The sequence below is a fragment of the Astatotilapia calliptera genome, chromosome 3, assembly GCF_964374335.1.
Source record: "Astatotilapia calliptera chromosome 3, fAstCal68.1, whole genome shotgun sequence".
NCBI classification, from domain to species: domain Eukaryota; kingdom Metazoa; phylum Chordata; class Actinopteri; order Cichliformes; family Cichlidae; genus Astatotilapia; species Astatotilapia calliptera.
The window spans coordinates 63,149,238-63,175,177 of record NC_137424.1 but is presented as its reverse complement, the minus strand read 5'-3'; the positions used below and the strand labels follow the sequence as shown (position 1 = coordinate 63,175,177).

The 25,940-nt window shown below is 38.8% G+C and overlaps 2 protein-coding genes across 3 annotated transcripts; both read right to left on the bottom strand.

Moving 5' to 3' along the window:
* Positions 1 to 206: 206 nt before the first annotated feature.
* LOC113017452 (uncharacterized) lies at positions 207 to 5,644 on the bottom strand. Of its 2 annotated transcripts, XM_080293639.1 has the most exons (7): positions 5,502 to 5,644; positions 4,870 to 4,935; positions 2,956 to 3,018; positions 2,629 to 2,685; positions 2,475 to 2,540; positions 2,255 to 2,337; positions 207 to 399 (listed from the first exon to the last, which is right to left on the bottom strand). In XM_080293639.1, the coding sequence occupies exons 1-7, from the start codon at positions 5,524 to 5,526 to the stop codon at positions 388 to 390; spliced, it is 372 nt and encodes a 123-aa protein (XP_080149765.1). In that variant the 5' UTR covers positions 5,527 to 5,644; the 3' UTR covers positions 207 to 387. The 2 variants fall into 2 exon arrangements, with proteins under 2 accessions (XP_080149765.1, XP_080149761.1); XM_080293635.1 differs by lacking the exon at positions 207 to 399 and having other exon boundaries at positions 1,867 to 2,337.
* A 15,561-nt stretch (positions 5,645 to 21,205) lies between these two features.
* On the bottom strand, positions 21,206 to 24,168 carry LOC113015433 (uncharacterized). The gene is made up of 5 exons (XM_080293631.1): positions 23,935 to 24,168; positions 23,508 to 23,678; positions 22,394 to 22,459; positions 22,160 to 22,238; positions 21,206 to 21,900 (listed from the first exon to the last, which is right to left on the bottom strand). The coding sequence occupies exons 1-5, from the start codon at positions 24,137 to 24,139 to the stop codon at positions 21,876 to 21,878; spliced, it is 546 nt and encodes a 181-aa protein (XP_080149757.1). The 5' UTR covers positions 24,140 to 24,168; the 3' UTR covers positions 21,206 to 21,875.
* Between the last annotated feature and the right edge of the window lie 1,772 nt (positions 24,169 to 25,940).

Genomic DNA, 25,940 nt, shown 5'->3' with positions numbered 1-25,940 from the left:
AGACCATATTTCAGTTAGAGACAAGCTTGTTAGGCTCACCCAGAAGGTGATGCGTCTGTTTGGGGAAAAAATGTAATGCAACAATTTTAGATTAGTGGTTGACCACAGTGAGTGTGTGTGTTACAAGCTGTAATGACTCTTTTCTTGTAAACAGTATTCATACACATAGAAGACAACAGACAGGTCAAGTGTGCTTTTATTAGCATTCAGGTGCTTTTATTAGCATTCAGCCTCATATCTACTTATAACCATGTGGGTCTGGCAGCCAGCTGTGTCTAACTAACTAGACAAAAGTTATCACGATTTATAAATGTAGAAACCAAAACCAAATGAAAAATCTTCAATTACAAAATCTCTCACTGAGATGTGATTATGTCTTCAATCAGATCACTCTGCAACCTGCAAGATAGAATGGAATACAAAAAACAAAAACAAGTATATTTTTCTTGTACTCTGTACTGTATCAAGGTTTCTTTTCTACATACGTATTATTTCATGGCAGCATTATTTAACACAAGTTTGGGAATGAGTAAATACGCTATATACAGTGATGTGAAAAGTGTTTGCACTCTTCCAGATTTTTGAGTTGTTTTTTTTGTATTTTTGTTACACCTGAATATCAAAGAAATTTAAATATTAGAGCTAGATAACACAAGTAAACACAAAATGCTGTTCCTAAATACAGGTGTTCATTTTAAGGATGAAAAAAATCCAAACCTACATGGTATTGCGCCTTTTTAAGGTCATGCAACAGCAACTCAGTTTAGGTCAGTATTGAGGTCAGGACTTTGACTGGGCCACTCCAAAATCTTCATTTGGACTTGTGTGTTTTGGACCATTGTCCGGCTGTAAAATGCAAGTCTGCTTTGCTGGAGGTCCTGAACAGATGACCTGACATTCTCCTTCGGGATGTTTTGGTAGAGGTCCTGAGACAGGAAAACAGCCCAGACCATCACACTACTACCACCATATTTTACAGTTGCTATGATGTTTCTTTTCTGAAATGCTGTAGGTTTTATTACAGATGTCATGTGACTGAAACCTTCCAAAAAAATTAACTTTTGTTTTGTCAGTCCACGAATATTTTCCTAAAAGTCTTGAAGATGTTTTTGGCAAATGTGAGACATGTCTTTATGTTCTTTTTGTTCAGAAGTGGTTTTCTCCTTGAATTCTTCCATCATTTATGCCCAGTCTCTTTCTTATTGTTGAATCACGAACTCCGACCTTAACTGAAACACAAGGCCTGTGGTTCTTTAATGTTGTTCTTTGAGTTCTTTTGTGACTTCCTGGATGATTCGTTGATGTGCTCTTGAAGTAATTTTGGTAGACCAGTAACTCCTGGGAAGATTCACCACTGTTCCAGGTTTTTTCCATTTGTGTACAATGGCTCTCTCCGTGGTTCATTAGCGTGCCAAAGCATTAGAAATGGCTTTGTTACCTTTCCAGACTGATAGATTTCAGTGACATTGTTTCTCAGGTGTTTCTTTAGATGATGATGATATTGTTTTTTTGACATATTTTAAGCAGATTCACTTTGTCAGACAGGTTCTGTTTAAGTGATTTCTTGATTCAACAGGTCTGCCAGTAATCAGGCCTGAGTACTGTTAGTGAAACTGAGCTTTCCAAGCTTTCCGAACAATGTGATTAATCACAGTTAATTCCTGATTTAACAAAAAGGGCAATCATTTTTTCACACAGGACCAGGTTTGTATAACTTTTCTCCCTCAATCAATGTAATCGTTAATTAAAAACCGCATTTTGTATTTACTTGAGTTATTTACTTGAGTTTGTATGTTACTAAAATGTGTTTGATAATCTGAAACATGTTATTATGAAAATACAAAACACTAGGAAATTATTATAATATTTAGTATACACATCCAGGAATGCATACACTATTATATATTGTACATATATTTATTAGTTTCAGGTTGGCCATTCTTGTATTTTGCTCGTTTGTGTTGTTGTGTTTTGCATATCTCTGTTGCTTGTGGGGCTCGCACACAAGAATTGCACTCGCATGTGCTGTGCCAGTGTGCCTGCACATGTGATGTGACAATAAAAGTGATTTGATTTGATTTGATTTGATTTGATTTGAAATCAGGACGGGGCCAACACTTATTCACACCACTGTATATCTATATTATAACACTGGAGTTAGCATTGGAGTGTCTACACTATGAAACCCATTTATTCATCTTCATCACATATTATCTGAATGCAACACGTAAGGCATAACTGCCCCCAGTCTTACCGTCTGGATTGGAGAATAAAAGGGATCCTCTGCTATTGGCTGGTTTATACCTGGTGAGAGGATTTTTGTGGTGGGTTCTGATTCTGCTTTGATAATAGATGGAAATAAATTAGTTGGTAACCCATATTTCTATATAATAAAACACTTGTTAGGTGATGTTTCTGCTGTTGCTTATTCTAAACATCACTATTAAATGGCTTTCAATCACAATGAGTCTCACCTTGTGGCTGAGTGTCACCCTGGGCTAAACTGTAGTAAAAGCTTCTAGAAGACAGTTCACCTTCATCTAATAGAATAAAACCGAAAGAAACAGTGGGAGTGAAAAGATAGGTAACCATGATAACATTATGGCTTTTAATCACAATGAGTCTTACTTTGTGGCTGAGTTTCACCCTGGGCTAAGCTGTAAATAGGTCTATTGGACCGTGCATCTGATGGAGAGAAACAGTGAGAGTGAAAGAATAGAGGACCAAAGTAATATCAGTGACAATGACCAAGGATTGCTAACCTCTATATTCAGTGGTTTAAATTTAAGAAAAATGTTGAATATGTTCTATAATAAAATTAAATTAGTTTGAAGCCAATTTCTTATGTAATAAAACACTTATTTACCTTCGATTGTTTCAAATACTACGTGATATTTCTGCTTTGCTTAATCTTAGTGTCAATAACAAATTACTTTTAATAACACTGAATCGTACCTTGTGGTTGAGTGTCACTCGGGACAAAGCTGTAGTAAATGGATGTAGACGACAGTGCATCTTCTTTCATCAGAGAGAAACAATAAGAGTGAGAGGATGAATAACCACAGTAATATCAATAACAATAATCCGTGTTTGCTTTTTAATATATTCATAGATTTTCATTTGAATTTAGCAAAATTTCACATTCACAGTTAGATAAGAATGCAGCTTTTTGGTTAGTTAGAAATAAAATAACTAATAGTTACACACACACGCTCTCTCTCTCTCTCTCTCTCTCTCTCCCTCTCTCTCTCTCTCTCTCTCTCTCGCACATACACACAGACACACACACAAATGGACGTTGACATTATTTTATTGCTTTTGTGTCACTTTATGACATAAATTTGACTGTGTACCACGCTATGTACCACAGGTCTTCAGGCTGGCAGTAGTTTAACCGTTACTTAAAAAGCCATCTCTAGACCCAGTGGTCATAATTAATTACTGCCAAATCTCTAACCTTCCTTTTATTCTCTGGATACCATTATTTTGGCCTCCAGTGACACTGTGAGGAATCTTGGAGTCATTTTTCAACAGGATAGTCTTCAATGCACATATTAAACTAACACTCTACTTTTCAGATCAGGCTTAAAACTTTCCTTTTTGCTAAAACATATATTAAGGGCTGGGTCAGGTGACCCTGAATCCTCCCTTAGTTATGCTGCACAATAATGTTTAATATTTAGTATTTACTGCCATATTCCCATATATCATTGTGATGTTGTTTATTCTATTACTCTTGTTCTCTTCTGCTTGTTGTCTTTTTTCTTTCTCAACAGGTGATCCAGGTGATCGATAGATGCATTTTTTTTTCTTTTTTTTTCTGCCCATTCTGTTGGTTTTTGTTTTTTGCCCTTCTCCCCCGTCCCTCTTCTCAGCTGTTTTTCTTTCCCTCTTTCTTTCTCCCCTTCTTTCCTCCAGTCAAGTCTGTCCCGTATTCAGTAAGTGAAAATAAAATAAACAATAAAAGGTGAATCAAATGGACCATTACGGCAAGGCTGGGATGGTCAGTTTGGTAAAGTAAATCCGTTGGGCATCTTTCTTTGCCTTTAGACAACAATTCTGATGGCAAAAGAGCCAAACAGGACAGGCAGAAGAAAAGTTATGCTGCAAAAGGTGTAGACTGCTGGGGGATTCCCATGATGCACTGAGACCTCTCTGCATTGAATGATTGTTATTAACCTCTGTCTCTCTTCCACAGCATGTCTTTGTCCTGTTTTCCTTCTCTCACCTCAACCGGTCACAGCAGATGGCCCCGCCCCTCCCTGAGCCTGGTTCTGCCGGAGGTTTCTTCCTGTTAAAAGGGAGTTTTTCCTTCCCACTGTCGCCAAAGTGCTTGCTCATAGGGGGTCATATGATTGTTGGGTTTTTCTCTCTATGTATTATTGTAGGGTCTACCTTACAATATAAAGCACCTTCAGGTGACTATTGTTGTGATTTGGTGCTGTATAAATAAAATTGAAAATTGAATTAAAATTAATTATGTTATATGTGTTCATGTTTTCACCTTTCATTGAGTTTTTAACTCCTATACTTTTTAAGTGCTCAATTAAAAGCTGTGTTAAATATTTATGTTGAAATGATATGCATGTCAGAAGTTGTACTTCTTGCCACATGTAACCTTTCTGAGCTGTATGAGAAAACTCAAAGCTCTCACTGTAGATACAGTTCATATCTGAAAGAGACTTAGAGTCTATGTGGTTTTCATTTGAGGCGTAAGTTCACTAAGCTCAAATTAACACTAGCATCTGCACATTTATAAATAACACATACACACTGACAAAACATTCAGACAGTGCACTTTTTTTCTGCTTACGACTTCATAGAAAAACTATTGTGCTACTGTGGTTAAACGACTCCTCGGAAACATACCTTTCTTCTTCCTGTTTCTTCTTGCAGCAACACATGTTGCTCTACCTGTGTTCACTCTACTGGCCTCTATGGACATGGAAACACAAAACATAAAAATCATTAAAATGCTGATAAACTACGTTTTAGAGTAACGCTGTTAGTGTAGTGCACAACAGGCATGTTGATTTCAAAACAATGCATAATCTAATTAGGCAATACATCTCTTGGGCTGAGAATAAACTCCTAAATGCTATCATCATAATTATTATTTCAAGTTCTGACATAAAATAATTTCTCAAATATAAGGTACAGAAAGTATTTATTATAATTATTAAATTTGTTCCACTGAACAATAAAAATGAACAGAAAATATTAACACAGTATCTCTGTTCTGACCTGTTAGAGCTTCAGTTTTGCCTTAACCATCTACGTTTAGAAAAATGAACAAAGATATTTTTCAAACATTATATGTGACATGCAATTATCACTTTTAATTTTTCCATGTCAGAACACTTAAGGTGCCTCGATTCCAGATTAATGTTGCAAAGGAAACATATATGTTTAGTATGTACAGCAAAGCAAAAGCATTGAATCCAAAGTTTTGCATGAAAAGAAAATATTTTCAGTATTTTCATTACCTCTGTCACACTAACCTTTGCTAAAGTGATACAGTCCCATGGTCACAATCAAGAGAAAAAGAAATAAAATCGTAGCAGTGATCCAAGGTGTGGCAGCAGAGGAAGCGTGGCTTGTCTCTATGTGACTGTCTGGATTAGTAGTTGAATTCACAATTTGAGAGTCTAAATGACAGTTTGAAAAGAGAGAAGGGTTCAGTTAAGACAAAAAAACCCCAAATGTTCATTTTCAGATGTTCAGTGTTTATTCAGACTGACACATTTTAAATAGTGTGTCAGGCTCAACAGTTTTGCTTCATTTTCATATTTCTTTGTGTTTCACCTGAGACTTTTAGCCAGCTCTCTGGTGATTCTCCAACTCCTGAGATGCTGCACTTGTAAAGTCCCTCGTTTGATTTTGAAACTCTGTGGATGGTCATGTTTCCTGTGGAGCTTCTATGGATGTGACGTCCATCTTTGTAGAAATCAGCTGTAAAGTTGGAGGAAGCAGTTTTGTTTCTGCAGCCCAGAGTCACAGTTTCTTCCATTAACACAGAAACAGCAGGACTCTCCAGGATAACAGAACCATCTGAAACAACAAACATTTGATATTTATTTAATGTAATTTCATTAAATAGAAAGCAATATTAAATTATAACCAATATTAAGTAATTAAAATTTATCAAAAGTTGTTGTTCTTTCTTTATTTTTCTTCAAACGTACTAGTGACACAAATGTTGATACTGTTGCTCCTTATTCCTCCTTCAGTCTCATACCAGTACTCTCCACTGTCGTCTGTATAAAGAGTTCTCATTTTGCAGGATGATCCTGTTGGTGTCCTCATGTTAGTTTTGTTACATGCATTTATTTTCCTTTTAAATTTATGCAGAACTTCACAATAACCGACTTCTTCACAGTAAAATGTCACTGCATCATATTCAAAGAACTGCAATCTGTTTGGAACAATATGAAGAGAAACTGCATCTGAAACACAGAATAAAGAAAGATTCAGTTTAGATTCTTATTACTTAAACTGATGTACTAGACTTTAATAATGACAAAGTAAAATATATATATATTTTTTAATGTGTATCATAAGTCATATGATGATTAATCATCACAGAACGCGTTTCGCTAAAATCACAAAAGAACAAGAAACAACAACTTTTCTTCTGAATTGCTCTCTCTCCTCCAAAATGTTTAACAATTTTAATATAGATGAGAAAATAGCATGTACACACCAATTTTCATATCCTGTGCACCCAGCAGAATCATGCTGGACATCACTAAAGAGACACAACAAAGTTTCATATTTTCTTTTTGACTTTTACAGCTAAGAGTAAACGTGTCATCACATTTTATATCTGGATCACAAAAATGCATTCGGTTACTGTATCTTAAGGTAAAAAGAAAAAAAAAAGCAAAATGGTCAAGTGGAAATGAGAAAGTACTCACACAGTCTGATGCACAGAGCTCTGACGTCCATGTTGTCTTGCTGCAGACTAAACACTGCAGAGTAAACTGAAGTGTTACAGCAGTGAGCAGAGGTATCTTCTTGCTAATAAATCTATTTTAACATTAAATATTTTTGTGACGTTGAATGCGATAATCCAAAGAAGTTGAATGGCTTCTGTGTCAAGTCAAGCCACCTTGTTTCAGTTCACTATCAGTGGGTGGAACATGAAACCAGTTAAGGCTCTGTTCGGTGCAACTTGTAGGCTGGTTTGTTATGCTCACATCCTCAGTTTAGGTGTAGTATGTGCATCACTGGGAACTTGTTCTTGTTTTTAATAAGACGGGAAACATTTTTTGTTAATTTTAGATTTCTCTCTTGTAAAGGCGACACTGAGTGTCAGTGCGATTACTTGTAAAAATAAAGGTTAAATAAGTAAAATGCTGAGATATATCACAGAAGTAGTGAACATTTTAAATCTTTTCTGGCATTCAGCAAATCACTGAAGTTCTTTCAGCCATAAGACAGATAAGACAGAGAACATAAAATAATGCACTCTGCTATTTAAACATAGTTCATGTACACATGAGCGTACATAATGATTTCATTTAGTTAGAAAGTGAAATGTGAAATATCTTCTCTTTTCATCAAAATGATGTCCACAAAAGTGGTGCCTCATTATTTCTAAATTTTGGTTGAAAAATTCTTTCCTGTTGTTATATTCAGCTTGAACTCCAGCAGGTCATCCTGATGTCTGCCTAAAAACATTGATTTGCTATCATGTTGTAGGCTCATTAGATGTTTGCATTAATGAGCAGTTGAACAAGTGTACCTAATGAAGTGACTGACGAGCAAAAAAACAAAAACAAAACAAAAACAAAACAATCCAATTTGGTAATAATTTTCTGTGGAGCTAGAGTAAACACTGTATGTTGCAATTTTATATAACATTAAATGTTATAAAATATACTAGTAGTAACCAGGTTGCTCAATGAGACAAGATGATGACAGGTTCTTCAAAAGGCTACCAACTCCTTTGACAACCATGAACTAAAATCCTTAGTTAAATTGGAATTGTAGAAATGCTTCAGGGTCAAAAAAAAAAAGTCAAAAAAGGTCAAACATTTTGCTGGGGGCAATGTTTTAAAAAATTCAGTGTTACTTATTTTCTAAATTTCAATTCTAATGAAGTCACTCAGCTTGAATCGTTTTTTTCCCAGCATACGTGGGAAAAAAAATGTTTTTTTGTATTGCTCTATTTTCTGTTGCCTACATTGTAGATGAACTTTACCTTCACAAATAAAGAGGGAAATGAGAACAGTCAAAGCTTGACGTAGGATTCTGGTGCGGTAAAACTAAAATAGGTTGCAGGTTGACAGTTTATACTTTCTTTATACTGGACAGTAAAAGTCATATGAAGGTGAATCTAAGCATCATCACATTAAATTGAAATTCATTAAAACCCTTAACATGAGTAAATGTAATGTCAAAATCACATATCAGTGAAGAAAAATTGAGGCTGTTGTGCCCAGTGCTAGTTTTCTGCAGTAGCTCAACTCGTTCAGAGTGATGCAATCACTTAATTTGCTGATTGGAAGGAAGGAAAAAAAGAGTGCATGCTGTTAAAAAAAAAGACTGCCGCGAGTACGCTCTCAAGCCGCTAGCGATCACACACATGCTCACACACACACACACTGCTTTAACTGTTACGACACACCATTTATGGTTTTAAAATGGGAGTTGTGTCATTTCAATAAAGGCTGTGTAACCCGTTCAAGTGTTACGCCTGTTGTTCTTGCGTTGTGTTCTGGCATGAAAGTAAGAGGCAGGAGACAGTACTGGGTCTTTGGCTGTTTACTGCACATCTGCAACACAGAAATATGTGTCTGATCTGTGTGTGTCACGCGACTGCCAGTACACCTCTCCTCTGGCCATGCTGAAAGGAGCTGTGCCTGCAGCTTCATTAATACTATAATAATATAATAAATCAAATACAACACATTAACTTAAGCTCTCAAAAACAAAAAGCACAAAATAAATAATATGTCACTGAAAAACCATTAAAAACAACTTATAAGACTAAACAAAATAATTCAAAAACAAATAAACAGTCAGATAAATACAATTCAATAACCAGGACCCAATATTCTAGTGCTTATAGTTCAAACATTATACTTCAGTACAATCATATTAATAACCGCCATCTAACAGGCAATACAACACTGTAATTATAAAAACAATGAATGAAAGACTGCATCTCCAAAACACAAGAACATCTCCATACCTGCAACACAGAAATATGTGTCTGATCTGTGTGTGTGACGCGACTGCCAGTACACCTCTCCTGACGAAGGAAAAAAAGAGTGCATGCTGTTAAAAAAAAAGACTGCCGCGAGTACGCTCTCAAGCCGCTAGCGATCAGGCTAACTTAGCATGCTAGCATTTCAGCTGTGTTCTCGGCTAAAACTCATTATAAGTGTATATTAGCGAACTCCGCCCTCCACAAAACGTATCCCGAATGAGTCTCTTAATGACAAACAAAAATGCGGCGGTTCGGATGTGTTCACATTGCAGCTTGGGATCTGAACAAACTCTCTGGAATATCTTTTTATCCACTGCAAACCGTTTTATTCTCCGCGGGAGTTTGCCTCATTCATCCTGGCCGCTGTTTACATCCCGCCAGACGCGGATGCGCAAGCAGCTCAGTGCGCACTCGCGGAGCAGATTCTCCACACGGAGCGGACATACCCGGACTCTCTCATCATTGCTCTTGGGGACTTTAACAAAGCCAATCTGAGCCATGAGCTTCCGAAATACAAGCAGTATATTAAATGCCCGACCAGAGAGGAGAGGACATTGGACCACTGCTACAGCACGATCAGCGGGGCCTATCGCGCGGTGCCGCGCGCTTCACTCGGACTTTCTGATCACGTCATGATCCACCTAATCCCCGCGTACAGACAGAGGCTGAAGCTCTCCAAACCTGTCGTTAGGACCAAAAAACTGTGGAGCAACGAGGCTGTGGAGGAGCTTCGCACGTGTTTGGAGACCACAGACTGGGACACAATGAAGGCTGCTTCTAACAGCTTGGACGAGTTTACGGACACTGTCACCTCCTATATCCACTTCTGTGAGGACAGCATTGTGCCATCACGCACCAGGGTGAGTTATAACAATGACAAACCCTGGTTTACTCCTAAACTCAAAAAGCTGTGGCTGGAAAAGAGTAAGGCGTTCAGAAGCGGAGACAGGGACTGCTACAGAGAGGCCAAGTACAGGTTCACTAAGGAAGTGGACATTGCCAAACATCAGCACTCTGAGAAGATGCAGCAGCAGATCTCAGAGAATGACTCGGCCTCTGTGTGGAAAGGTTTTAGGAATATCACCAACTACAAGCCTAAAACCCCCCACTCCACTGATGACTTGCTCTTAGCCAACACCCTTAACGACTTCTACTGTCGTTTTGACGAGCCATCAGGCAGCCTTCACACCTCCAACGGCCCCAACAATAGAGGCACTTTGGACACTCATTCCCCCACCTCTCCCCCCTCCATAGAGCCATCACCACCTTCAAACTGTTCACCTGCAACACCCGCCCCCTCACCCCACACAAAAGAGGATTTCACACCACCTCCTCCGACCACAACTCTTCATATTCATGAAGCAGATGTGAGGAAGCAGTTCAGGAGTCTGAATGCTCGGAAAGCTCCCGGCCCAGACGGTGTGTCTCCTGCCACCCTCAGACACTGTGCAAACGAGCTGGCCCCAGTGTTTTCTGGCATCTTCAACTCCTCACTGCAGGCATGTCATGTGCCCGCCTGCTTCAAGTCCTCTACCATAATCCCTGTCCCCAAGAAACCTAGGATCACTGGACTAAATGACTACAGACCCGTGGCTCTGACATCTGTAGTCATGAAGTCTTTTGAGCGCCTGGTTCTCTCCCATCTCAGGACCCTCACGGCCCCCCTCCTGGACCCCCTGCAGTTTGCATATAGAGCCAACAGGTCTGTAGACGACGCCATCAACATGGCCCTACACTTCATCCTGCAGCATCTGGACTCCCCAGGAACCTACGCCAGGATCCTGTTTGTGGACTTCAGCTCTGCCTTCAATACCATCCTTCCAGACCATCTCCGAGGCAAGCTTTCCCAGATGAATGTGCCTGATCCCATCTGCCGGTGGATCACTGACTTCCTGTCGGACAGGAAGCAGCACGTGAGGCTGGGGAAGAATGTCTCGGACTCCCGGACCATCAGCACCGGCTCCCCTCAGGGCTGTGTTCTTTCTCCTCTGCTCTTCTCCCTGTACACCAACTGCTGCACCTCCACCCACCAGTCTGTCAAGCTAATCAAGTTCGCAGATGACACCACCGTCATTGGGCTCATCTCTGACGGGGATGAGTCTGCCTACAGGAGGGAGGTTGAACGTCTGGTGTCCTGGTGCAGCCACAACAACCTGGTGCTGAATGCCCAGAAGACAGTGGAGATTATTGTGGACTTCAGGAAGCACACAGCCCCACTCCCCCCCATCATCCTGACTGACACCCCCATCACCTCTGTGGACTCATTCCGCTTCCTGGGTACCACCATCACCCAGGACCTGAAGTGGGAGCCCACCATCACCTCCGTCATTAAGAAAGCCCAGCAGAGGATGTACTTCCTGAGGCAGCTGAAGAAATTCAACCTGCCAACACGGACGATGATGCAATTCTACACTGCAATCATCGAGTCCATCCTCACCTCCTCCATCACCGTGTGGTACGCTGGAGCCACTATCAGGGACAAACAGAGACTGCAGCGTGTTGTGCGCTCTGCTGAGAAGGTGATTGGCTGCAGACTCCCATCTCTGCAGGACCTGTACACCTCCAGGACACTGCGGCGTGCAGCTCGGATCTCAGCTGACCCTTCTCACCCTGGACACAGTCTGTTTGACCTGCTCCCCTCAGGCAGGAGGCTCCGGTCCATTCGCACCAGAACCTCTCGCCATAAGAACAGTTTCTTCCCCTCTGCTGTTGGACTCATGAACAATAAACGTACGACTGTTCCCACCACTAACACATGACCCTACGCTGTGTCACTGCATCATTCCATGTTTGCACTGATCACCACCTGCACTCATGTATATATCTTTCTACGTAGCACTCATAATTCTTATTCTCATGTATATATGTTTGGCACTGATCACCACCTGCACTCATGTATATATCTTTCTACGTAGCACTCATAATTCTTATTCTCATGTATATCTCATGCACATATCTTTCTTTCTACATAGCACTTTAATTCTTATTGTCTGCACTGAAGCACCGCAGCAATTTCCTAATGTTGTAAACCTCAACATCTGGCAATAAACCCATTCTGATTCTGATTCTGATTCTGATTTAATTAGCTGAGAGCAACGTGGCAGTGACTTACCTCCGGCCATGCTGAAAGGAGCTGTGACTGGGGCACACATGCACGCGCCTACGTCATCACGCAGCGCACACCCACACAGACTCAGATCACACAGGTAGGAGAGTGAGATGCAAAAATGACATATTTAATCCAAAAAAATGTGTTTTGGGTGAAATTCACAAGTATTTAACACATATGTTACAGGTGCAGGGAAGGCTGGTTCTTTGGAGTTGGCTGGAAACAGGTGGAGGAGCTTTCACCTCCGAGGTCTGTTCCGACCAGGCTTCGCTTGCAAGTTAATATGGATGGCTGTTTGTCTTGCTTTGTTAAGAGGTGATAAGTCTCTGAACCAGCAGGGCCTGCAAGTGCAGACCCAACACTGACACATTTTAAATAGCTATGTGTGAGGCTCAACAGCTTTGCTTCATTTTCATATATCCTTGCGTTTCACCTGAGATTTTTAGCCAGCTCTCTAGGGACTGTCCAGCTTCTGGGATGTTACACTTGTAAAGTCCCTCATTTGATTTTGAAACTCTGCGAATGATCATGTTTCCTGTGGAGTTTCTATAGAATTGACCTCTGTTTTTGTAAAAATCAGCTGTAATTTGTAGGAAGAAGTTTTGTTTTTGCAGCAAAGAGTTACAGTTTCTTCCATTCAAAGGAGCTTGCAAAGAAACACTGTGTGGCGTGGGTGTGGTCTCTGGCCAGCTGCAGAGGAGGGGTGACGCAGTGAGCTCCCGGGGCGGCGCAGGGGCGGGGTGAACAGGTGTGCTGGGATCTGACAGTGATTGTGTCTCTTTATATGTTGGCAGTGACAGTCGGAGGGGAGAAGCGGACGTGACAGCAGAGAGAGAGCGGGAGTGTCTGTGTCCCAGTAAACAAACCACAGTATTAAATAAAAGTTCTGCTGTCATCATATTCGCTCCAGCGTATGTTTCTTGGGTCCAACGTTACACACAGGTATACAGGACTCTCCAGGATAACAGAACCATCTGAAACAACAAACATTTGATATTTATTTACTAAATTTTAATTAAATAGGAAGCAATATTAGGTAATTAAAATGTATCAAAGACTGTTGTTCTTTCTTTATTTTTCTTCAAATGTACTAGCAGAGATGGGCAGTAAGGCGTTACTGTAATCCGATTACTTTTTTTCAAGTAACGACTAATGTAAGGGATTACTATTGCAAAAACGGTAATTGGATTACCGTTACTTTCCCGTAAGCACGCTGCGTTACTGCGTTACTAAAACCGTGATTTTTTGTGAGAATGTCTCATGACAATAACGTAAGCGAGTGCGACGTTCATGGCAATAGCTGTGTGCAGATCAACAATGGATAATATATGGAGTGTGGGAGAGAGTATGAGCGTGCAGCGTTTAAAGCGTGGAAGTACTGACCTTACTTTGAGTTTGATTCCATAAAAAGTGACAAAAACATTAGCGTCTGTTGTGCGTGGGAAAAAAACTTAGTTTTACAGCGAAAAAAAACCCAAAATTTCCAAGCAAGCACCGAGTGCGCTACCACGTAATGGGAAATTCACAGAGAAACTCACGGACTCTTCCACTGACCTCTGCGGCACACCTGCACCAGGGTAAACCTCCTCCTACCCCAGTCCTGCTTTACAGGTGAAAATAGAGCAACAGGATCGCTAGTCTTTGATTTTATTTATTTTCTGCTGTGTTTCACTTGCATCTATTTGAAAGAGTGAGTGTGAACACAAAAAAAAAAAATTTATGTGCTGGAATATGCAGAAAATAGGTTTAAATGTTAAACAAATTTCTTCCAGTCAGAGAATGTTGCATATAATTAAATTTTTGCTTGATGCATGAAGTTAAAAGATTAAAGGCAAGGCAAGTTTATTTATATAGCACAATTCAACAGCAAGGTGATTCAAAGTGAATTACAGAGACATTAAAAACAAAAACAAATAAAAGCATTATTTAAAATTGATTAAAAAGCAGTAGATAAAATCAGAACAATAGATAAAATCAGGAGTTAAAATATAAGTTTTGAAATTTAAGCTTAAAAGTGTGGATTTGGTGTTTTATTCAAATGCAGCTGAGAACAGGTGAGTCTTCAACCTGGATTTAAATAAACTGAGTGTTTCAGCTGATCTGAGGTTTTCCGGGAGTTTGTTCCAGATATATGGAGAATAAAAGCTGAATGCAGCTTCTCTGTGTCTGGTTCTGACTCTGGGAACTGATAAAAATCCGATCCAGAGGACCTGAGGGATCTGGAAGGTTCATACTGGGTCAGGAGGTCATTGATGTATTTTGGTCCTAAACCATTCAGAGCTTTATAGGCCAGCATCAGAACTTTAAAGTCTATCCTCTGACGGACAGGCAGCCAGTGTAAAGACCTCAGAGCTGGACTGATGTGGTCCACTTTTTTGGTCTTAGTGAGGACTCGAGCAGCAGAGTACTGAATGAGCTGTAGCTGTCTGACTGATTTTTTAGGTAGACCTGTAAAGATGCTGTTACAGTAATCAAGCCTACTAAGCTGATTTTGTTATTGTCTTAATGTGTTTTTCTAAGTTTAGGTCTGCATCCATCACTACACCCAAATTTCTCGCCTGGTTTGTGGTTTTTAAGTGTATAGATTGAAGTTCTCTGGTGACCTGTAATCATTTTTCTTTGGCACCAAAGACTATTACCTCAGTTTTGTTTTTGTTTAGCTGGAGAAAATTGTGGCACAACCAGTCATTAATTTCCTCAATGCATTTACCAAGAGCCTGTACAGGGCCTCGGTCTCCTGGTGACATTGTGATATATATTTGTGTGTCATTTGCATAGCTGTGGTAGTTTATTTTGTTGTTCTTTATAATCTGTGCCAGTGGGAGCATGTAAATGTTAAACACAAGGGGTCCCAAGATGGAACCTTGGGGAACTCCACATGTGATACTTGTCTGCTCAGATGTGAAGTTACCTATTGATACAAAGTATTTCCTGTTTTCTAAGTGTGTTTTGAACCAGTTTAGTACAGTTCCTGAAAGACCTGCCAAGTTCTCCAGTCGTTTCAGTAATATGTTGTGGTCAACTGTATCAAATGCTGCACTGAGATCCAGTAAAACTAAGACTGAAGTTTTTCCACTGTCTGTATTCAGACATATGTCATTAAACACTTTGGTCAGAGCGGTTTCAGTGCTGTGGTTCTGTTGAAAACCTGACTGGAAGGCATCATAGCAGTTATTCTGTTTTAAGAAGTAACTGAGCTGTTGAGAAACTGCTTTTTCAATGATCTTACTTAACAATGGGAGATTTGAGATCGGCCTGTAGTTGTTCATTTGTGTCTTTTCAAGATTGTCCTTTTTCAGTATAGGTTTAATTACAGCAGCTTTTAGTGGTTCTGGAAACACACCTGACATTAAAGAAAAGTTGACAATCTGTAACAGGTCTAACTCCAAAACTAAAAAAACAAGTTTTAAAAAGAGACATATAGGGCCTTGGGGGTGGGCACATTTTACAGCATCCAGAGCATCCAGAGGATCTATTGTTTTATTATGTCTGTGAAGGTTCTCAGTCATCCAGGTCATCGTAGTCAAAGGAGCTTGCAAAGAAAAGCGTCTGGACTTCTTTAAGTTGCTTGAAGACGTTACACCTCTCATCCGAGAAGCTTCTTCAGTTCTAAGGTCAAATGGTGGAGAGTCCCAGATATAAACCTAGTGGGAGTGACCCCCCACAGAGGGACAAAAGGACCCCCTGATGATCCTCTAATCGCCTGAGCCAAGGTGGGAAACTGGTGGAACAGCCTGAAGGGAAAAAGAAGGAACACACACATGTAAAGGAAGCACTCAAAACGTGTGGCTATCCTAAATGGGCGTTCTTAAAGTCAGCAAAGAGGCACAGAAAAGAAGACCAGACACCAGCGAGGGAGGATAAGAAGGACAGACGCAACAACATTGTCATCCCCTATGTAGCCGGTGTATCAGAGAAACTCAGGAGAGTTTTCTCCAAGCATGACATCCCAGTGTATTTCAGACCCAGCAACATGCTCAGACAGAAACTGGTTCACCCGAAAGACAAAACGCCAAAACACAAACTTAACAATGTGGTGTATGCTGTACAGTGCAGCGAGGAATGCTCAGACCTCTACATTGGAGAGACCAAACAACCACTTCACAAGCGCATGGCACAACAAAGAAGAGCCACCTCCACAGGACAAGACTCAGCAGTCCATCTGCATCTTAAGGATAAAGGACACTCTTTCGAGGATGCCAATGTTCACATTTTGGACAGAGAGGACAGATGGTTTGAAAGAGGAGTGAAAGAAGCCATCTATGTCCACTGTGAGCGACCATCTTTGAACAGAGGCGGGGGTTTACGACACCAACTGTCTGCCATCTATAATCCAGTTTTGAGATCCCTTCCCAGACGCCTTAACGCCCACTCACATCCTGGGCCATCTGACCTCAGGAATTCGCATGATAAGGTGGGGCCAGGTTTCACAATGAACACACCCGAAACTCTGGCTGATTGGGACCCACACCCAGTTTCCCACCTTGGCTCAGGCGATTAGAGGATCATCAGGGGGTCCTTTTGTCCCTCTGTGGGGGGTCACTCCCACTAGGTTTAAATCTGGGACTCTCCACCATTTGACCTTAGAACTGAAGAAGCTTCTCGGATGAGAGGTGAAACGTCTTCAAGCAACTTAAAGAAGTCCAGATGCTTTTCTTTGCAAGCTCCTTTGACTATTGTTTTATTACTTATTCAGGTTGTAAATTGTGTTTTTAAAAAGTAACTAGCTAACTAACTAATTAATTACTTTTGAAAATAAGTAATCAGTAAAGTAACAGGATTACTTTTTTGGGGAAGTAATCAGTAATTAGTTACTGATTACTTTTTTCAAGTAACTTGACCAACACTGTGTACTAGTGACACAAATGCTGATAATATTGCTTCTTATTTTTCCTTCAGTCTCATACCAGTACCTCCACTTTCATCTGTATAAAGAGTTCTCATTTTGCAGGATGATCCTGTTGGTGTCCTTATGTTAGTTCTATGCACGACTTTCTCAACTTATCAAGTCTCAACTTTCTCCCTTGTTGTTATATTCAGTTTGAACTCCAGCAGGCCGTCTTGATGTCTCCCTAAAAACACTGATTTTCTAACATATAGTAGGCTCATTAGATGTTTGCATTAATGAGCAGTTGAACAAGTGTACCCAATGAAGTGACTGACGAGCAAAAAAACAAAAAAAAAGGAATCAAATTTTGTATTAATCTTCTATGGAGCTAGAATAAACACTGTATGTTGCAATTTTATATAACATTAAATCATATAAAATGTAATAACAGTAACCAGGTTGCTCAATGAGACAAGATGATGACAGGTTCTTCAAAAGGCTACCAACTCCTTTAACAACAATGAACTAAAATGACTAATTAAATTAGTATCGGATAAATGCTTCATGGTCAAAACAATTTGAATGCCTTGGCAATGCTGCGTGGGGTTTTGCTGGAGGCAAGGTTATATCAGTGTTACTGATATAACTTTTGTTTTTCCAACTTCCAAGAGGGACCACTTCCAGAGGCCACTGGGAAAAAAGTGTGTTTTTTCTGACTTTAATTCTGAATCCCGAGATTAAAGTCACAATGCTTGTTTGGATCTATGGAGAAGCCAGTAAGTGTATGTGTGTGTTCAGTTTTTGGGCGAGTCCTTTGCAGTTCATTGTACAACTCTGCCACCTGCAGTGCATCACAAAACATTAGAACATTCATTTTCTTTAGGCAAAAAAGGTTACATGCAGTTTGACACTGAGTCAGATTTGGCAAAAGTATAGATATTCTGTACTTTCACAAGAAAGTATAGGCATATATAATGTAATATGATAATGTAATAAAATAATATTATTAGTACATGTTCAAATTTATTTCATTCTACATTTTAATTCTAATGAAGGCACTCAGCTTGAATCGTTTTTTTTAACGCATAAGTGGAAAAAAAACAATGATTTTTTTAATTGCTCTATTTTCTGTTGCCTACATTGTAGATGACCTTTACCTCAACACATAAAGAGGGAAATGAGAACAGTCAGAGCCTGAGTTAGGATTCCGTTGTTGTTGTTTTGGTTTTTTTTAACTATACTTCCAGTACATTACAGTCCATTACAGTACAAACTTCTACTACTACTACACCAACAGTAACTACTGTGTAATATTATTTAAACAAGATGCTATGAGTCATTCCATTATTCTTGAATTTGATTTATTTATTTGTGCAGAAGGAGACACAAGTTCCTTTGTTGTTGTATTGGGAAGGGCATCTTTCTGGCCTAAAAATCTTTCAGTTAAATCACATGGAGACCGATTGTGACAAGCGAGGTTTATTATCATACAGTATTAGCTCATAAAGAGGTTTCCTTTTTTTTTCTTTTTCTTTTTTTACAAGGAGTGCTGTAATGCCTGCTTTTTGCAACAGGGGGCGCTGCAGCACTTCTACTTGACCTTTCTCTGAGTCGTCACCAAGTGATTCCTCTGCATGAAAAACACATTAATATCACATTTGAGAATTACTCATGTATGTTTTAAAAAAATTGAACTCCATAATTTTCTTTTAATTCAGAAAAATATTCACACAATCTGATGCAGAGAGTTCTCACCTCCATGATGTCTTTTTGAGTTAAACCACTGTGACTCATTTCTGCTGCTGAAACAACACTTTAAAAAAATAGCTTTGGTGTACAGTTCTCTTTCAGAGGGGGAGGAAACAAACAAATCCTGTCTTACAGAAATCTTGTAATCATTTTTTATTCTCTATGTCCACTCTGACTTTAATGTATTAATATGCTAAAATATGTGTATTACTACTAAGCCCAGAGTACAGGCTTGGCTGGTAAGTAAGGAAGTTACCCTTTTGCTGTAGAGGGATTTTATTTTTGACTACTGCCAAAAGTTGAGCAGCAAGTATCATATCATATCCTACAGTAATCCTTGTTGCTGGTAGCAGTGAATACACTCATGTTAAACTGAAGGTAAAAACAGCAACAATGACACATAACTGTTTGTTGGGATGTACATCAAAGTACACCAAAGAAAGGCACAAATGCAAAACAATGACTCAATTCATCTGTGCTCACTTTTATTTGAACACAACTCAAGGTGCTTTATATTGTAAGCTAGACTCTACAATAATACATACAAAGAAAAAACCACTGATCATTTGACCACTTATGAGCAATCACTTTGGCGACAGTGGGAAGGAGAAACTCCCTTTTAACTAGGGATGGGTACCGGTATCCAGTGCCATCATGGCACCGGATACCGGTCTGGTTACTACTAAACTGACCGAAAAGCAGCGCACATTTCGGTGCTTTATTTCTGTGGGGGTTTTTTTCCTGAGCTGTGATACACTTTAGATTCTAGCCAATCATTTTACGTTTCCAAGGATAGTAGGCGGGTCCAGGTACGTACGTTCTTTTAGAGCAGAGCTACAGATTAAAAATGCCCAAAGCGAAGCGGTCAAAATTCTGGCTGTACTTCACAGCAAAATATGCAAACTCAGCAGCCTGCAACATGTGATTTAAGGTGATACTGTGATACTGTCAAAGGAGGTAACACCTCAAATCCGATGAAACACCTGGCGACGCATAGCGTTTTTTTTTAAAAGCCGAGAAATGCGCCGTATTTGCTGCGAGACCTCACACCGAGCACATCTACTGCGGGTGGGTTGCCTGTTATCGGAGTTTGCAACATCCCCCCAAAACCCGAAGAGTAGAGTCCTGGCCCCTAGCCCTGCCAGTGTAGCAGAAATAATGATGGATGATGATGGCAGCAGCAGCCGTTCTTCTCTGGGTCAGTAGCTTAATGTTGTTCGTGTTTAATTTACGTTGAGTAGGCTAACCACGTTATTACATTAATGCAGTAAGGTGAACTAGCAAACACCATCATAGCTACATGCGGCTGTCTTCTTGTTTGATGGCAGATACTCCCTTCACCCTGGCCAAAAAGGCTAAAATGACCAAAGAAAAAGTGGAAAACAGTTACACATGAGAGGTTTTTGGACAAAGTTGGTGTTTTTTCCCATTGTTTAAGCACTGCTTCCAGCCAAGAGTGTTAGCATATATGCCCCATAGCTGCAGAAAAGGCTAACATTGTTATCTTTTTACAAAAAAACAGCTGAACATGAGAGGTTTTTGGACCAATTTTGTGTTCTCCATTCTTTAAGCACCAGTTTGACCACCGTTTAAGCACCGGCACCGTTTCAAAAGTACCGGTTTGGCACCGGTATCAGATAAAACCTAAACAATACCCATCTCTACTTTTAACAGGAAGAAACCTCCAGCAGAAGCAGGCTCAGGGAGCGGCGGCCATCTGCTGCGACAGGTTAGGGTGAGAGAAGTAAAACAGGATAAAATACATGTTGTGGAAGAGAGAAAGAGATTAATCTGACAATATGGATAATATAATGATCATATTTAAGACTGAAGCATTCATTAATGGCAGGACTTCTTTGAGCAGTCCTGTAGGAATGGGGTCTAAAAGACATTCTGATGGTTTGGAGGAAGTAATTACAGAAGTTAACTCACAAAGATCATTTTGAGAAAAAGACTAAATAAATATATATGAAAGGCAGTGAAAGAATCTGTAGATAATATTGCATCTATCAGATGATTATGACTAATTTAAGTTAAAGACATAAAATGTAAGTACTATCTGCTATTTAAGATGATATGTTTTATACAAACAAAGTCATAGGTCACATGTGTGTCCCCAAAAGGCACTGCAGTCTTCTATAGAGAAGAATAGTGTGGGTACTTTATCAGAGTTATAGTACGATGTTACAGACATTTAAAAGTATTTTAAGATCCCCATTTCTTAAAACTGTCAAATCACTTCATAACTGAATTTGTGATCCACAGAAGGATGCAACCATTGTGTCCAGTTCGTATACACACAAGTAACTAGTAAGTGCATTATGTCACAGAGAAAGTAAATTCTGCTGAAATAATTAATATTCACTGACTGAAAAAATAACTGACTGTAACCTATTCTGTTAAGGCCAAACCAAGAGGAGCTGAGTGTTGCCTCCCTCACTTAGCTCCTAAATTCTGCTTTCACACAGTCTGACCAAAAAAGAAGCTGAAGCAATAAAACAAAACACCACTTATTTTGTCTGGGTAACAGACCACACTTAAAGTCAGTCATGCTCTGTATCGAACATGGCAGTTATATCTCATTTCTGACCACAAACTCATTGCGTCTGTTTTGGAAAAAAAGTAATGTGACACTTTGAGATTAGAGGTTCACCACAGTGGGTGTCATTGAAAGCTGCAGCATCTCTTTTATTGAAACAACATTCATACATGTGTAAAAACAGAAAGATCAAACGTGGTGGTTAAAGTTCAGCTTTAGCAAAGACGCTTATGTTCAAACTTTATATGTGTATAACACCGTGGGAATGACATGCAGCTGTTACTGACTGAATGAAGAAAAACTCTAACAGTTTATAGACATGTAAACCAAACCTGTCAGAAAATGCACATCTTGTTTAATTACAAAAAAAAAAAACAACAACATTGTGATAAAACTGGGTTGCTTCTTTGATTTCATTCTTACTCAGATGTGATTATGTGCATCTCTCTCTCTGCAACCTGTAAACAAAAGAATTGTAGGAGAAAAAATGTAAAGCACAACATAAAAAAATGTCATCAAAAAAACAAAGAATTAATCTGCATACTTTTTACAGTATATCATGGCTTTTAATACACAAATTTGGGTGTGAGTGAAATGTATGACAAACTATACATATTCCATTGTCAGGTAATAGTAGGTAACTGTCTATATAGAAAATCCCAAATTTACTAATTACTATTACCTGACTGCAGCACATGAAGCATAATCTCTACTTACTGTATTGTAGAATAGAAGGGATCCTCTGCTATGGGTTGGCAGGGACCTGTTGAGGGCATCTCTCTGCTGGTTCCTGCTTCTGCTTTGACAACAGATGGAATGAAATCAGTTGGTATCCAAAGCATTTTACATAATAAAACACTTATTTGTCTTAGATTATACCAAATTACTTACTGATGTTTTGGATTTTTAAATGCTAAAGTTAAAATAGCTTTTAATCACAGGTAGTCTTACCTTGCTGTTGAGTGTCACAGAGTCCTAAGCTATTGGAAATTGGTCTAGAGAGTGATGCATCTTCAGCTTGTGATGGAGAGGGACAGTGAGAGTGAGGGGAATGATAACCACAGCAATATTAGTGATCATGATCCCTGTCTGTTATTTAATGCATTTATTAGATTTGATTTTAAATTTAAAAAAAAAATGACATTCAAGATTAGAAAGAAAATTGAAGCCATTCATGGGCCCATTATGTAAGGTGTTGCTACTGAGCTAACAAAAACTGACATTTCTAATTGAATTTCTGCTGTTTGCAAGTCAACTCTACTTTGACTGCAAAAATATCAGCTGCTCTTCAACTTCTTGCTTTTTGCTATTTTTGTACTAAACTAAAATATTAGACTTTACACTTTTACACTCAGCTCTACCCTTTTTATGTGCAATATTTTGGTCTCTGTGAAATATCCTGGCAGATGTGAAATAATTAATTACCAATTACCACACCATAGGCAAAAAAAAAAGACAATGAATGCTAGTCACTGAATATTATTGATCAAAAAAGAAAGTAATTGGGTTTAATATAAAGTTAATTTTGAAACTGAATGCATGTCTGAAATTGTACTTCATGCGGCATTTTACTATTCTGAGCTGTCTGAGATACAGTAGCTTTAAAATTATATTCTATGTGGTTTTCATTTGAGGCGTATGTTTTGAAGGCTCAAATTATCACTCACATCTATACATTTATAAATATGACATACAACTCTACCAAAGCTACAGACATCACCACCTGAGAAAAAAAAAAAGCAACCCGTTTATTCAAAGAAGTAATTTTGTTCTACTGTTCAGTAAAATATCTCCTGTCTTTCTTATAACAACATATGTTACTCTACCTGCATCCACCTTGCCGGCCTCTATGAAGTTTAAAGAAATACATTTCAAAAAAGTTTTATTTTGTTGTTGTTGTTTTAAAACCCATTAAACAGGTATAGAGGATTTCTTAGTTCAAGCCCAGTAGTTTATGACATTCAATTGTATTAAAAAACGTTGGATGAGAAAATCTGATAATGCATCTGCCTTATAGACTCATTTTCCATCTGATAATAATAACATTAATAATAATTTTCATTACCTCTTTTCCAGCAATCTTTTCCAAAGTGATGCAGTCCCACTACCACCAACAGAGCACTGACTAAAATGGTGACAATGATCCAAGGTGTGGCAGCAGAGGAGGAATGGCATGCCTCTTTGTGACTGTGTGGATTGACTGTATACTTTGTAGTTTGAGTGACTAAATGATGGTCTGAAAAAACAGAAAGGCTTACATGAAAAAAGAATGGTAAACCATCATTTTAGCTCTTGCATAACAACATGGAGAAGAATCTTGCCAAAAAAAAATAGAATAGAATAGAATAGAATAGCCCTTTATTGTCAAAATTATGGGTGTAATCTGCAATTTAGTTTTAGCATTCAAAAATGCTAATACAAAGAGATACCAGCATTGAAAAGCATCAGCTGTCATTCAGATCACCTTCATTTAAAACATCTCAGTGTCTCACTTGTGACTTTCAGCCAGCTCTCTGGTGATTCTCCAACTCCTGAGATGCTACACTTGTAAACTCCTTCATCTGATTCTGAAACTCTGTGGATGGTCATGTTTCCTGTGGAGCTTCTATGGATCTGACCTCCATCTTTGTAGAAATCAGCTTTGAAGTTGGAGGAAGCTGTTTTGCTTCTGCAGCTCAGAGTCACAGTTCCTTCCATTAACACAGGAACAGCAGGACTCTCCAGGATCACAGGACCAGCTAAATGAAATACATTTGATAATTAAATACATGAAATTACATTTAATTACAATTTATTATAAAAAATCTGTTGGTTTTTTTTTTCAAAAGTACCAGTGACAGAGAGGTTGATAATGTTACTTCCTTTTCCTTCCTCAGACTCATACCAGTACTCTCCGCTGTCGTCTGTATAAACAGTTTTAAAGGTGCAGGATGATCCTGTTGGTGTCCTCTTGTTAGCTTTACTACATGATTCTACTTTCCCTTTGAATTTATGCACAACTGCACAATAATCGACTCCTTCACAGTGAAATGTTAGTGATTCATATTCAAAGAACTGCAATCTGTTTGGAACAACACGAAGAGAAACTGCATCTGAAACAAAGAAAAATCAAAGACTCAGTTTAGAGTTTTACTGCTAAAATGGGTATACTGCACGTCAACAGTAAAAGATTAAAAAAGTAAATAATCCCATTAAAAATATGACAACCAAATTTTTCTTTCAAAAAAATTCTTGTTCCTCCAAAATGTGAACTAATGTTGATATAGAAGAGAAAACTCACTCACCAACTTCCTGATCCTGCACATGCAGCAGAATCATGACAGTGATTGCTGAAAAGAGATGTAAAAGCTACAGAGTTATTAAGACACATATAATTACTAAATATACTAAAAATATGAAAGTAATGCTAAAAAATATTACATCTCATATAGCGTTGGGAATTGAAAACCAGTTCTTGTTGAGAACCGGTGCTCACTGTTTCAATTAATTGGAATTGCTTGTCATTTTTGCAATGATGGAAACACTACGAATATGCAAAAGCATTTGCTCACAAAACACGCGATGACCTTAAATAAATGTCGTGTTTTTAATTCTGCTCCGGACTCGTGAATCTCAACCCAGCAGCAGCGGTAACGTCTGCACGTCCTCTCCCGTTAATGCGGCAGGTAAAAAATCAACTAACAGTGCATATTATGTTAGCGCGATCTGCCTTATTACAAAACCTGCCATTACTGTGCATTTAGGTGATCATGATGAGAGAGACAGACAGAGTCTGGCTGGCTCAGATGCTGGCAGGATAGACGACTGTCACCGAGCAGTGACTAAGTTTGTGGTCAAAGGCTTGCACCCATTTGCCACAGCAGATGCCCCAATTTTCGGTAAGTGAATGTGTTTAATTGTAGGCAGGGACATTACTGGATATTCTTGTGTAATTGCTACAGAATAATTTATGTTATACTTTGTTATTGCTACAGAAGAATATTTATTTTATTAATGTTTTACATTTACAATTTCTTTCGTGGGGACCCTGTGACACCCTATTGAAGAGCCATAGGCTGTGGATCTCTTAAGATCTCACTGTTGGGTTTGTAAGGCCATGTTACTCCTAAATTTCTATCTTGTTTAAAAAGAAAAAATATAACAAAGTTCTAAGCTAATCGACCTCAGTGTTCTCCTTTTTTAAAAACAAGAATCGATCGGAGAATCGATAAAGAATCGAAAATGGAATCAGAATCGTGAAAATCTAATCTCATAACTAGTCCACAAAAATACAACAGCCTAATTTTCTATATAAAATATATAAAACTGTCATATTATTAATCACCATGAATAACTTAAAGCTTTTGGTATTGTGGAAATAGAGAAAATACTCACACAGTCTGATGCAGAGAGCTCTGACCTCCATGTTGTCTTGCTGAAGCGTAACAGTACTGAGCAGGGGTGTGTTTGTCCTACTAAAAGTATTTTAATATTAATTATAATGTTTTAGGGATTAGTG

Coding starts and splice junctions, on each gene's coding strand:
- LOC113015433 (XM_080293631.1), bottom strand. CDS start 24,139: ATGGAAGGAACTGTGACTCTGAGCTGCAGAAGCAAAACAGCTTCCTCC. Junction 23,679..23,934: donor GAGCTGGCTGAAAGTCACAA/GTGAGACACTGA, acceptor CTGTTTTTTCAG/ACCATCATTTAGTCACTCAA. Junction 22,239..22,393: donor CTGTGACACTCAACAGCAAG/GTAAGACTACCT, acceptor TTGTCAAAGCAG/AAGCAGGAACCAGCAGAGAG.
- LOC113017452 (XM_080293635.1), bottom strand. CDS start 5,526: ATGGGACTGTATCACTTTAGCAAAG. Junction 4,936..5,501: donor ACTGTATCACTTTAGCAAAG/GTTAGTGTGACA, acceptor CCATGTCCATAG/AGGCCAGTAGAGTGAACACA. Junction 2,541..2,628: donor GGGTGAAACTCAGCCACAAA/GTAAGACTCATT, acceptor TTATTCTATTAG/ATGAAGGTGAACTGTCTTCT.